Source organism: Melozone crissalis, unplaced genomic scaffold, assembly GCF_028551555.1.
Source record: "Melozone crissalis strain CALT ecotype California unplaced genomic scaffold, PUWL_Pcris_2 ptg000034l_1, whole genome shotgun sequence".
Taxonomy (NCBI): domain Eukaryota; kingdom Metazoa; phylum Chordata; class Aves; order Passeriformes; family Passerellidae; genus Melozone; species Melozone crissalis.
In genome coordinates, this window is record NW_026535812.1 from 17,299,193 (window position 1) to 17,313,686 (window position 14,494).

Sequence of the window (14,494 nt, forward strand, 5' to 3'; positions counted from 1 at the left end):
ATCCTGTGTGCTTATCAGGACAAAAGCTGAACTCCTTTTACTCCAGCAGTAGAAAAGAGGTTTTTCTCCTGCCTACCATTTTGCTGCACTCCTTGTAATTTTTCTTTTCTGGAGCCTTCAGCAGGGCAGGGCTGCTGAGATGGAATTTGTTTAATATATGACACTTTCCCACCAGCTATTTCTCACCTAGCACACTGTAGTCTCTCAGCTCCTACTGAGACTTCCCTCTTTCCCTGAGGGGGAAATTGTAAAAGCTATTTTGAATGGAAATTTCATCTAAATTATTCCCTTCAGTACATGGAGGAAGAGGAAGAAGAAATTTAAAACCTTTTGATTCAATCTGAAAGATAGGGTTCATAACTGCTGTGTTTTTTAAATCTGATTGCTTTATTTCCTGTGGATGTCTCTGAAGCAAGGAGAAATCCACAGTGAAGCCCACAATTTTTTATTCATTTCTGTAAGATATGTTTCCATGTGCATATAAAGCCATTGATTTTCTCCAGCTAATATGAGCTCTGTGAAATCACCTTAACATATCATTCATACAGATTTATAGTGGCTCCTCAGAGCATCCTGGAGAATGACCCAGATAATTTAGGACTATTTTTCCTGTGTTTTATTGTGCCCACGTTTGTCAATGCTTTATTCTACGAATTATTTTCTACGTTGTGTCTTCATTTTTATGTTCAGTCAGACCCATAAACCCCTTTTTTTTCTCTAAGAGTTCTGCAAGGAGTTTAGAATAATTTAAAAATGGCACATTCTAAAGCATGTTCTACTCTTCAACTCTTCTTAATCACCAGTGAGGATGGTAAATCAAGTCAAGCCTAATGCTAGATCCCTTTGTACCACCCCTGCAAATATACCTTACCTCGTTCAGCGAGTTTCCAGATGTGGCTGTGAGTTTTACTGAGACTAATTGAAATTAATTTTCCACACATATACAGAATGTTACAAAATAGCCAACACAAAGCTGGCCATGGCATTGAACACAGTAAAGGAGGAGGATCTAGATGCCAGGGGGTACTCTGAAAGTAGAGTTCCCTCTGAGGCTGTGATACAACATCTTTCTAAGAACCAGCTACCCCATCTCCCTTCTCCTGCCAGATGTACATGTAAACACTTAAACTTGAGCTCTCTGAACGAGATGAAAAAGGCTGCCCTATCAGAAGGATAAATGAAGATATAAAAATTGGCAGTTTGTTAATGGTTACACTGATAAGTGAGTTACATGGACCTTACCTCTTATGATGTTCAGTGGTGGGACACCCAAATCCTGCATGCTGTCTTGTATATAGTCTGCAGTCAGCCAGGAACTTTGTGTACCTTGCAGCCAATAATGTGAGTAATGTTTTGGGGTACTTGGGCTTCTAAATAAAGCTGCATTCCATCTTCTGACTGGTGTTTCTTGCCCTGAACAAGCTTCCTGCCACTGGCTAGCTCCCTGTGCATTGGGTCTTTGCTATACTCCCTTCACACCCACAGAATCATAAGCTCAGCCCTTACTGTTCTTCCATAAGTCATGACTGTGAATTGGTTTGGACTCAACAAAAAACCCACAACAAACAAGCAAAAACCCCCCCAAAACCCCAAACCAACAAGCAAAAACTCTTGGCTTTGTAAGATTTGCCCTCTGGCTATGAGTTAAAAATAAGGTGTAATTCACCTCAACAAATGAGAACCATTTCTAACAGTGTGATTTCAGTCTGGAGAGACATCTCAAAGAACTGGGGGACAAGAGTGAAATGAAACTTGCCCATGCATATTGGAAAAAGGTTAAAGAGCTGACCTTTTCCTAGGTACAAGTTTTATTTAAAACTCTAACAACATGACTTGCTGATTCGTATCATGGTGCTTATATCTCCCACCATTTGATTTACACACCAAACTGCCTTATTCATGTTTTTAGTGAAATGGCAAAGCTATTCTTCAGACCCCTTGCTTAACGTCTCTTGTGCTCCAATGTCTGTGTGATGAGGCTTGTCTCATCTGCCTGGCTTATATAATTGACAGTAATAAACACCCAAAGTAAACATTCCTTTGTATTTCTTATACTGTTCTACTTTCAAAAGGTTGCCCTTGTTTCATTCTGCAGGCCATATACAGCCCTACACCTCTCTTTGTCCCTCCCTTCCACTGACTATTTGAGTTCACAGTGATTTTTGCAGGTACATCAACTGTATTTTACACATGTTGAAACTCAACTGTCTACAAATATCCATGAATTTGTTCTTATGTGACCATCAAGTTTCTTGTTACTTTCAGTTAAATTCAGCTGCAAATGTTATTAATGTAACATTTCACAATTATAAATATCATGGACATAATAATATAAATATAACGAAGACAAAAAAGAAGTGAGAAGATAACAACATTTCAGCACAAGGATTTTATGGGGAAGGATTTCCTCATCTTGGGTTACCCACTGTTCCCAGTTCAAGGCTGCCCTTACAGCATGGACTTAAATGCAGATCTCACACACGATGACAAATGGTAAAGGAAGTGTGTGTAACACCAATTCAACTAGCATATTATCTGTCTTTTTTAAACATGAAACTTCATTTTAGTACTGAAGAAAATCAGATTTCCTGTTCGCAGTGCATTTTTCTCACCTGAAGGCATTCGGCAAATGAATGAATTAAGCTTTAAAATGTACCAGAGGCAAAACTTTTAATCAAAGGGAAGTGAATAGCATTTAGTGCATTTTAGCTCATGGTCCAGAATTACAATTGATTAGATGAGCCTTTTTTTCTAGTTTCCCAAGTTACGTCTCAGCAGGCATTTGGTCAGGGCACTGTCTGAAAGTAAGATGAAGTTATTCAAATGGAAAATAGAAGAGTGTGACATAATAATGGCAATAAATGTTCAAGATGAAGATTAATATGAAACTATTTTAATTCTTTTACAGAACTCAAACACAGCCATGGTGTGTCAGGTGAAAGTTCAGTCAGTCTCATGTTCTGACAGCACATGATTGCAGCTGCCTTAGAAAAGTTTGTGAGAACAGTACAAATGCTAATAATTGTATTGTTATTAAACAACCCTAAAGTAATTTTCCTGCTGAAGATATATCCAAGTGCTTCTTGAACAGAAAGACATGTTTAGTACAAATCCTGTGATGAGGCTCAGATTACCAACACAGCATGTGCAGTGCAACTTCCTCTGGCTCTTTTGACCCATCTCCCTTTTTGTTGCATTTGTCACCTGCCAGAGAGACAGCAAAAATTACCTGTTCTTTCATCTCCTGTTTGTCCAAGAGTTTCTAAACTTCCTCAAATACAGAAATAGTTTCCCCAAATGCTGGTGCAACAGATAATTTCTTTTTTTCAAAATGTAATCCCGTAGATGTCAGGTTCCCCCACTACACGCCAATGATTCACTGGGTTGTTCCATGAGGCCTCCACAGGGACAGTTTAGCCTTGGCCTTTGAAACAAAACAGTTCCCCAAACAACTTATTTGAACAGAAGTGAAAAAAAATCAACCCTTGCTTTTAATTTCTGGATGGATGCAGAATCTACCAACTTGTACACAAGGCTGTCTTTGTCTCCAGCATCTGCTTTTTCCTTTGCCAGGGTAAATAGCTTCCCTGGAGTTTGGCATTTGTCCTGCTTATGGCTGTGGCACTAATATTGCTACCCAGGAGAGGCCCATCATGAAAGAGAAAGAAAAGCACAAGAATAACATCAGCAGAGGATCTGGGTGGCAGACAACTGGCCAGTGCTTTCCTGTACCACAACTTAGAAGAGCTGAGCACCATACAATGTTAGGCAGTTCTTTCATGTCCATCAAAATTAAATATTTTAGGATTTCTGGATTCACACATTCTTGCTATCCTGCAAATATAAAACAAAGCAGCCCTTGTGCAGCTCTGTGACACGAACTCACTTTTAAGTGAAGCAATCACAGTGGTTTAAAAAGTAACACACCCAATTGCACATATTTCCCTGGAACAGACAACTGCAACCTGATTTCAAAACCTAAACCGTATTATTACGGATGACAGAGGTAAAGGTGGGAGTCTCCTGCTGCAGCCTAGCGTGGGATGGCACAGAGCCTGTAGGGCTGGGGCTGCAGAGTGCCCCCCATGACGGGCTCCGTGCTGACCCGGCTCACTCCCTCGGGCAGGCGGAAGGTGAACGCCCGCAGCAGGCTGGCAAAGAAAATGAACAGCTCGGTCCTGGCCAGGTGCTCCCCCAAACACACCCGGTGCCCTGCAGAGGGAACAGGAAAGGACACTGAGTGTCTAGGAATTTTTCAGTTTCATAATCACTTAGTTCATTCCTGTTGAAAGCAGAGGTGGGTGTTGTTTTTTGTTCAAGGGGAACAACATGAAAGCCACAGAACTAAAGCTATGTGAATTCCCTTTCAAAAAGATCCCATCCAATGTCCTAGGTTAGGAGACACAAAATTAAAATGTCAATGAAAACCCATGAGGTGCCAACATAATTTCTTTCTGACCCGACAGAAAAAAACTATTTGGGTTTACAGAAGATATTGAACTTCAGGACCACACACAAAAAAAATCTGCCAGGTGTTTGCACATGCTTTAGTGAGTTAACATCAGCAGAGCAAAATTACTTAGTAGCGGCATTTGCAGTTGAACAGAGGCTTGGTCACTTTATAGGCAAAGCATGAGGCCTACTGTTCATTTCCCAGGATTCCCATTCCTTGACAACAATTGTGTGAGCAGAAAAGGTGAATATTACATACACATTTACAGATAGCAGACAAATATAAGGAAAGGAAAAGCTATTTGAATTAAGAAACCACTTCTGTGTGGACATTTAAGTGACCATCAGCAAACTAAAAACTCAGCAGGAGCTTTACTGCTAGGTATGATTACTGTCTGTTCATCATTACCTTGTTTCCTTCTTTTGCAACTGGATTTTCAGTTCTGTAAATAAGAACTGAATCCTGTGTTTATCAGGATGCCCTCTGCTTTTCTTTCAGCTTGTTTCTTTAAAAGGGATTGCAACAATTCCAGTACACACAGGACAAATGACTTCTCAGGAAAATAGCTAGGTATAAAGAATACTACAGACAAAACTTGTGTATCACTGCAGCATGCAGCCAGCCTGAGAGCTTCGGGAGTTTGAGTGGGATTCCCACCAGTGTCCTATGAACAGTTTGGGGTCTGACAGCACAGAACCCTCTCCTTTGGCAGAAACAAGCCAGGAGTGTTCTTTAAAAGCAGCAAACAGCAGAGATAGAAGATGTTATCTGAGGAAATACCATGATCTCCTACTTTATTCATCATCTCATCTGCTGGGTCGGTTCAAACTGTCAGTGCATTTACCTGCTGAGAACGCTAAGAAAGCCTCTCGAGGTACAAAGTTTCCTTCTTTGTCCAGAAAATGGCCAGGGTTGAACTGCCGAGGTGTCTCCCACTGCTCAGGGTCATACAGAACAGATGCTATATTTGGTATAACAATGGTGCCCTGCAAAGAAGAAACTGCTGTTTCAGTTCCTAGTGCCAGTTTAAGCCTGATGGATACAACTGTTGCTTGGTGGCATTTGGGCGAGTGCCAAGCTGGGCAGGGATGTCTTAACCGTGCTTTGGCAAACCAGTTTCTCCTCTTAGTCCATCCCCTGCCAAGCAGGGCTGGTTTCTGCAGTTGTGATGGGCAGGAATTTGAGGCTTCCCTGGCCTTACCAGCTGTGTGAGCACCTTCATGCCAAGTAAAAGACTTCTTTCATTCCTGGAACCACAGATAGTAACTCTTCCCCAGGCACCACATTCCTGAGTTTAATGGAGAGTAGTTTATAGATGGAACACTGGTTACAAAACTGAAATGCCTCTCTGCTGAAGAAAGAACAGAAGCTGAAAGTGTTTCTGTACCTTTTTGACAGGGAATCCCAGCAGAGTTGTGTTCCTCACACACAGTCTGGGGACACCAACAAAGACGATGTTGCTGAAGCGCTGGATCTCATGAACCACAGCGTTGGTGTAGGGCAGTTTTCTCCGATCCTCATAACAAATTAACTGGGAAGGACCCAGAACAGCATCCAGCTCCTTCTGCACTTTCTCTGTGGAGAAATATTCACCATTTCAGAGCAGAAAAATGCATAAAATATTTTAGCTGGTCACTTTTCTTGGAGCAACAGAAAAATGTATTGTTTCAACATAGTATATTAGGTTCATACCCTGTGATTTAGTATTACTTAATGCCTGAGTTTAGGATAAGATAATAGAAATAAACAGGAAAACCCCACCACTCTCACCTTGGATGTCTGGATTCACCACCATATAGAGCAGTCCCCAGTACAATGTAGTGCTTGAAGTCTCTGATCCACCAAGGAAAAGATCATTTATGACATATACCAAATTCTCTTCATCATACTTGGGCTTGGCCCCCTCTTTAGACTGTAGAGGATGATAAAAGTTGAAGTTAAAGCATGAAAATTTTGTTTTCCTGTATGCCCTCTGTGTGAGAACTGTGAGACTTCCACAGCTGACATGTGCACAAAAAATAGTCAAAATAACAGCTTTGATGCATACTAAGAGTTTAGTAGTTTCCCAAATAGGCACAGTAAGTCTGCATTGCTGTCTTTCATGAGGTGGATTATTCTTTCATCACCAAAAAGCAATTCTGTGCTTGATGACCTAATCACAAATACTTCAAAGCAAGTTTGCAGTTGGCCTAAGTGCACTTATAAGCAAGTGCCTTACAACATGTCATTCCTTGGCCTTGGTATAGCTCACCATTTGCTGATGGTGCCAGCAAATGCCAAAGGAAAACATATCTGAATAAAAGGATTTCAACAGATCATTTTGAGATTAATTTCTTTTCTCAGTTCAGGATAAATATGAATTGATAGGTAAGTGGTACTCATGTATTTCCTTCTAAATAATAAGGGAGTAAAATAAAAACACAACTAGAGAAAATACATTAGGTAAAAACATTTTCAAACGAACAGATGGCAATAAATTTCACCACTGACACCAGAGAAAGCTGCATCTTTGCCTCTAAGATGCTTATTTTCGTAAATCTTCTCATACTCACTCAGATACTAACTGTAAGTGTGTATCAGCTCCTTTCAGAGCCCATGAGCCAACACTGTGAGGACACAGCAGCCTGACTAGCTGAAAGCTTATGATCAGAGGTAGAAACTACATAAACTTCATCTACCCTAGGAAAGAGATGCTTCTTTCACCTCCTGAAAAGTTTGAAGTGGAAACCAAAGTGCTCTTGGCAGAGCTTCTCTGGCTCAGTCACTTCCTACTATGGAAAATAATAGCCTGGGCAGAGAAGATTAATGCTGATTATGGCATTGTTTGTGAAATTGTTTTCTAGGCTGTCCAGTTTGAATATAGGGGCCAAGCCAGCCATGCCCCAAACAGTGGGGAAGTCAGAGGTAACACAGGAATAATGATTGCCTGCCAAGGGAGAAACCAGACAGTTATGTGGCACAAGACAGCCAGTGCTGGAGCACACACACTGGATCCCAAAGAAGCATGCCTGCTATTTCAGGGCAGTGATTTGTGCATGTGTATTTAATCCCACTGTAAACATGAGCCTTGCTCTAGAAGATGAGGTAGTCTACCAAAGTTATGTAGCCTACAGGAATAAACTGTCTCATGTTTATTACAGGATTGAAGTATACTCATAGGTATTTATGGGAAGCAGATAAGAACCCATGGGTTCATCCCCTATCAGACTTGCTGGTAATTCATTCATCTTACCAAAATACAAAACTGGATGCCTTTCTGAGACTTGTAAGTTAGTAAGTGCCAAGCTATTGTATTCATGTTAAGAAGCTTATGAAATGTAAGAAGCTATGGTGGAAGGGTCACACTGAGTGATTTAATGGTCTGTTTGACCTTATACTTCATAACAGCATTATCAGCCAGAATGAACACTTACTTTCTCAATCTCAGCCAGGTAAAAGTCAATGAAATCCTGTGGTTCAGCTGGTATCCCTCTCTCTACATGTCTTCTGATCTCCTTCCTTGCAAAAGAGCTCAGGACATCATAGCAAGCCAACACCTTCTTATGAGGCCCAGGGAGGCGACACAGCAGCCAGGGCAGGATTTCGTACATCTGCAGGAGGGACACACAGGAGGTACCATGGATTCTCTGTCACTGACAAAGCTGCTTTTAGACACACCAAAAGGCTGAATTGTCCTGTCCAGAAGTCTTGATAGTGGAATAAACAAATTAACATTGCTTTGAGCTGATTTTTGCTGTAATGTGGGAAAGCTTTAATAGAAATTTGACACAATTCCAGGGATCAAGGCAATTCTGACAACACTCTGCTCATGCCTCTAACTTTACTTGGCTAATGCAGATCACTATATGACCACACTCCTGCACAGCTGGAGACCCCAGCTCCCACACACTCAAGATGTAAGGACATCCTTTCTGGACACCATGGGGCTGATAAGATTAACCGGACTGCAGCCTCAAGTAACTGCTGGAATTTTTGGAGCCCACAAAAGGAATTATGGTCTGGGTATAACTCTAAGATAAGGGCTAATTTAGATTTTCCTATTCAGAGTCTTCATGACTGCTAAGGAGCAATAATTGTTCTCATGGCTAACAACATGGCATCCTCAGCCTGCTGCTTGTATTTACACACACATTTGTCAGCTCTAAGTCCTGTCCTCTGCCTTGGATATTTCTGTCTGTGCAGCATCTGCCATTCCACCCTGCCCAGCAAAGAGGAGTTCTATCTCTTCTCCTTGTCCTTTCAGACCCAACAAGCAAAGTCTCTCTAATTTTAAGTGACAGTTTGTAGGTTAGTTCATTACCACTTCTCCACCTTTGTTTCTCTTCAGAATCACAACAAAAGATGTCCAAGACCCTAGAATGTGTCTCACAGATGATTATACTTCAGAACCTGCTGTAACACTTCACTGGATCTAAAAGGAAAATAGTGGTGGAAATACCCTCAGATCCTGTTTGCCTTTTTCATTAGTCTCAAAGGACACTTCTTAGCTCTCAGCCAACATTTGCCTGTTGCTCTGTATTTAGTGAAGACACATTTTTGTATCTGTGCTTTTACTTTCTACCTATTTTAGAAAAAAACCCCCAGCATATGATTTACTCACCTGATGAACAAAGCTGCCTGCAAACTTGAATATTTTCTCTGTAGCATGGATCAGTTCATGGAAGGTTTTGTCCTCATCAGAGAAGTGATATCCAAAAACCACAGCACAAATTACATTTGAAATAGAATGGAAAAGAGGGAAAGAAGGATCCAGAGGTCTCCCTGCAAACACAGTAATTGGAATTCACTCTCAGTGTTTTTTTCAGATGATCCTTATACTGATAGGACTTGATGGTATTAAAGATTTAATAAAATGTTCTCTTTATCCTGCTGGGGTGTGAATGAGGACAGAGATGTGGCACTAACACAAATTAAGGAAAATAAAACATAGTCTTAAAATAAAGAACACTGTTAAACTGTTTCCTCTAAACTCTTAACTGTTAGCCCCAAAACAATTTCACAGCCCTTCCTGTGAAATAATGTTGTACAGCTAAGATCAGTTCTAGGGTATCATATCAAATCTGCTGTCTTCAGCTGTGAGGAGAGAATGTCAGAAAGAAGTAGTGCCACTGGAGATGAACTAAGGGAACTCAGTGACAGACATGTTCAAAAACATAAAAAAATTAATTACAAGGAAAACCTGGAGGAATGTAGGAAGGTTTAAAAAGACAAAGAGACAGGAACTGCAAAGTAAATATAATTAAACTATTACAGTCTCAGCTGTGAGCAGTAAATCATATCTCCGTCTGATGTTTTTTTCTAAAGCTATGAAACAGATATTCATAAAAAGTGATTTGGATAGAAATAATCCTGTAATGGACTCTAGGATTAATGTGATAATCCACTGAAGTTCCCTCTCACCTCCTACTTTGTTTCTCTTGCCAGTAGTTACTTAGCCAGATAGACATTAAAATATGCAGGGCATCAAATGTCATTGAAATTTAAGGAAATTACTAAGCTCTGCAATACTGTTCAGATACCCATGGCAGGCATGGCTTGGCTGTGCAGTTCAGCAGCATTGTGTAATTGCACAATATATCACAGACAAATTATCCACCCATGGAAGTGGAATTTCAGAAGTTTCCAGCTTCACTAGATGCATGAAGAGCTATATAAGAAGGAAATACTCGTGATTTTAGGCTCTATCTGCTCTTGTGCTTTGGTAAGTTTGGATACCTCCCCTAGAAGGGGTAGGAAAATTTGCATACTGAAGATATGGATCCACATCCAGACTGAAAAGCACTTGATTTCTTAGCAGGTAAAATACCTTTGAGGTTCCCAAAAAACTCCACCAGGTGAGAGGCCTCCTCTTGCACTCGATGCTCCAGGCCTTTTTTCCCCATTCCCAAATTGCGTAGAGTCATTATTCCAAAACGCCTCTGCTGCTTCCAGGAGCGACCACTTGCAAGTATAATACCTGAGGGTGTTCCCTGGCATGTCAGTATTTGCCACAGGCATGGAACCATTCATTTAAACATATATGATAAAATACATGCAATAAATCAGGGAATACAAGTATATTTCATTGAAATTATTGGTAACAAAAAATCATAGCTAGACATATCCAAACAATAACCAGACCACATGTTCCTAACATTGAACATAGTTAATCATTGGAAAGAGCAATCTAAGGATTTTCTGACTGTGCCATTTCTTGATGTCTTAAAAAACTCTGAAACGCCTTAAGATGCCTTTTTATGAAATCAGCTCTAGCCATACTCAAGTAATCATTCTCAAGACAAGGATAACTCGATGAATTTCCACAGAGTAGAGTTCAGGGCAGGGTATGTTTTTGGAGATCTAGATCAATTAATGTGATGACTGTAGGTTGAGGTGATGAAGGTAAAAGATAAGTGACATTTGGGCTCTGTTTCTACCCTGGAAGAGATAACACTCCTTTAAGTGTCAGATTGCACTCCTGGCCACCTGAAGAGCCCTGAACAGCTTCTCTGGAGGTGAGGCTTCAACCAGCTTTAAACAATCTGTGTCTGCTTTGATCTAGCAACAGCAGGGACAGGAAAAAATTACTGCAAACTGCTGGAATACCATAAGAAGTGGGTTTTCCTGTGTTGCAGGCACTCTCACAATCAAAAAGTATTCACAAAATGTTTGGGGGTATCTGCAAGTACAGAAGTGTGAATTCTGAAGTAGGGATTTATAGGTCTCTTGCTCATGATGGAAAGTGTTTGGTAACCATAATATATGCAGTTACCAAACAGGCATTGCATTCATGTGCTGTACAGCAAAATCATGTGTACCACAATGGATTAGTCTGTGATTAAGGCAAGATTGCTGGGTTCTGGGTTGGATCACATGCAAACACCTTGAATACAGCAGAAAGGTCTCATAGAAACAACTTGGAGTGTTTCCTAGGCTAGGGAAAGCTCAGTGCAAAAGGCACCATGGCAAACAGTAAGATATTCTCAAAAAGCCAGTGGAGGACTTGAACAGTATCTGATAGAAGATCATCCTGAATGGGAGGGCAGAGTCTAACAAGGCAGAATAGTTTTCAATTCAATATTCTTTACACTAGTAATGGCAGGAAAATCTCACCTTTTCCTTTGGCCAATGCTCTGAAGAAAGGTGACACCAGCCTGCCAGAAACATCTTCAGGGTGTGTGGTCATGCCATCTTTCACTGCTTGAAATCCATTCAGTATAATCACTGGGACCCACCCAAACCACAGAGTGTACATGTTACCATGAGTTTTTGCCAGCTGTAAGTGGAAAAGGTGTCAGAAAAAGAACAGATGAATCCCCACATATAGATCTCAAACTGCATCTGCTATTCACCAACCCAGTGGACAGTTTTGTGCTGAAAACAACATCCACATGCATATAATTGTAGCTAGAAGCAGTTGTTTTGCTGAGAATAAGGCTTTCAGCAGCCAATTTTATTTACCTCAGGGGGAAGTTATTTTCTTTTCAAAGCACATTCTGCAGCAACTCTGCAGCAAAAGAAAGAAAACTTTGTACTTTATATTGCTGTACTTTATGTTGCATCCCTCCAACCCCAACATTTTGTACGTTGTTAATTGAACAGACACACTCTGCACCACTCTGGGGCTCTGTGCCTCCAGCAAGTCCTGCCTTTGCAAAATGAAGTAAGCTGATAAAACCTGTGCCATCTGTGTGCTCCAGGAGAGGACATGGACACAGAAATTAACCAACAGCCAGGAAGTGCCAGTGGGCTGCATTTGAGTCCAGGGTTTCCTCACAGTACTGAGGAGAGCACTTACCAGTGGACACAGCAGAGGTGTCCAAGCAGGGATGGGTGTATGGCAGAGGAACTCCAACCGTGCATGAAAAAACCTTTGTACAAGTATGGACCCTGCTCCAGCACACCCACAGTGAAACAGAAAAGGTGGCAGACAGTGTCTAAGGTGCCATGAAAATTACATTCAGTTGATCACACCAGACACTCGCTTTTCCTCAAATTTATTTAGGTTGTGGCATTCCTCTCCCTGCTGGAGCGTCACAGCCTGAGTCTGCTCTGCACTCATTGGCCCTTGTGTGCTCTCAGGCATCCACCTGAACTAAAGCTCACCTGCAAACCATTAGAGGAATGACTGCAGCTGTCACTAACAACAAACAGTATTCAGGAGCTGTAGGAAGATAGAGAGTAAGTGCCCCTCCTGTACTACAAGCATGCATGCACCATATTACCCATTTTGTGATCAAATTAGGCAATGCCAGTGAGAATTTTAAAAAGTATCATGTAGGGATAGCAGATATAGCTATCACTGTAGTGAATACAGCTTCACACTTAGCAGTGCAGAAGCATCTTTTAGATTGTTGGGTTTTTTCAACTTTAATAACAAGTCATAAACTTTGTCCCCAAGTTAACTTGATTCCTAAGGGCATTAACTTTCTTGTGAAGAAGACATATTCCACATAAGAAGGTGACTCAAATGTAGGAGTCAATTGCTCTTTATATATCCACACTTTTTCTGTAACTTTCACAGACTTAAAACCTTCAATTAATCACAATTTTTGAAGTCATGGCTAAAAATTACCAATTAAGAGCATATTAAAAGAAATACCTCCATCAGAAGATCCCGATGAAACTGAAAGTTCAAGTGCACCAAGTTTCCAAGCAATGGGAGAGGAGTTGGTCCAGGAGGGAATTGCTTGCAAGCTTTTTGCAGCCTGAAAAACTCAACAATTAACAAAAAAATGATCAGGACTATAAAACCTTGAGTTATAGACAGCATTTCTAAGGTAATTTGCCAGCTGTCTCTATCAAAAAGGAGCTACTGGAGCTGGGGAAAAGTAATCTTGCTTCTTGTTCCACCAGTTTTGGCTGCAGACTGAGTTCTACAAAGTTTCAGCTCCTTTTCCCTCCCTCTGTCCCTCCCTCTTCATCAATGCCTGCCCTTTTCCTGCACCATACTGAGATGTGTCAAGCTGAGCCCTGATCAAAAGCTCATCTCTCTGCTTTCAGCAAGCCTCAGTATCAGAATGGGGAATCACTTGTACTCAAGGTGTTTTTCCTGAAGCTTGTGTCAGGGAACTGCTGGTGTCTGCTGGGAGGTCTGTGCTGGAGTGACACCAGCTGAGAGCCCTTGCTCACATGAGTTTCATCAGCTTTGGGAACTTTAAAAACATACTTAGTGATTTGCCTTACAGTGACTTAATTGGGATTAAGAGTGTTACATTTAGGTGAGACCACACAGTTATGTAGAATGTAATTACAATAGCATAGAGTATATATTTACAATAGGTTATATTGGATATATGGTATGGGATGTATGAATATATGTGCTTACAATACATAAGATATTCCAGGCATTTCAGTCACAAGCATTATTTAAATGTGTTTGTAAATTCAAATTTGCCTGCCAACACACACAGTTTACACAGGCAAAAACAAGTGTAGCTACAGACTAAAGATGCAATTAGAAGATGAGATTGCTACATGTGATTTCTGAAAAATTGGCCTTGAGCGTTCAAATTTTTTTCCCTGTAAATGGAAAAAATAAGCATTTCACCAAGTAAGCACTAATGACATAGTGCTTAAAAACTCACGTTACAATGAAGTAATTTTTAAAATCACAACATTACAGTTTTCATATTCAAAAATAAACTAAATATGAAATTTCAATTCTTTATATATATTTTTAAATGTAACCTAATTGAAAGCTTCACATACCTTGATTTATTTTCTACTTTTTTAGTCAGTTTCAGAATCCTGGCTATTATTACTAGTTCTCAATAAGTTTACAGGACACCTTAAAAATTTGTTCTCTGATAATGAAGGGATTCACACTGAGTTTGAAGCACAGATAGGGGGAAAGCTCTGTGTGCCAGCAACCAAAGGATTCAATCTTGCATTGCAAAGCCAAAGTGTCTTCACCACAAATGAGTTCAAGTCTGAACAAGAAACTGCTGTGCCCTCCAATGCAGGCACAAACGCGGTGTTTTGCAAAGCTGGCAGCATGAAGAAAGTGATGTGACTCAGTGATAGACCTCCATTTGCAGCTTCTGTGGGTACACACAAGTG

At 40.6% G+C, this 14,494-nt stretch overlaps 1 protein-coding gene across 1 annotated transcript; it reads right to left on the reverse strand.

Moving 5' to 3' along the window:
• Nucleotides 1-2,472: 2,472 nt before the first annotated feature.
• Nucleotides 2,473-13,991, reverse strand: LOC128940834 (cytochrome P450 2J6-like). The gene is made up of 9 exons (XM_054282579.1): nucleotides 13,035-13,991; nucleotides 11,546-11,708; nucleotides 10,260-10,409; nucleotides 9,054-9,214; nucleotides 7,867-8,043; nucleotides 6,224-6,365; nucleotides 5,841-6,028; nucleotides 5,298-5,439; nucleotides 2,473-4,212 (listed from the first exon to the last, which is right to left on the reverse strand). The coding sequence occupies exons 1-9, from the start codon at nucleotides 13,203-13,205 to the stop codon at nucleotides 4,034-4,036; spliced, it is 1,473 nt and encodes a 490-aa protein (XP_054138554.1). The 5' UTR covers nucleotides 13,206-13,991; the 3' UTR covers nucleotides 2,473-4,033.
• Between the last annotated feature and the right edge of the window lie 503 nt (nucleotides 13,992-14,494).

Coding starts and splice junctions, on each gene's coding strand:
- LOC128940834 (XM_054282579.1), bottom strand. CDS start 13,205: ATGCTGTCTATAACTCAAGGTTTTATAGTCCTGATCATTTTTTTGTTA. Junction 9,215..10,259: donor GTTTTTTGGGAACCTCAAAG/GTATTTTACCTG, acceptor CTGTGTTTGCAG/GGAGACCTCTGGATCCTTCT. Junction 6,029..6,223: donor GGTGAATCCAGACATCCAAG/GTGAGAGTGGTG, acceptor ATTTCTCCACAG/AGAAAGTGCAGAAGGAGCTG.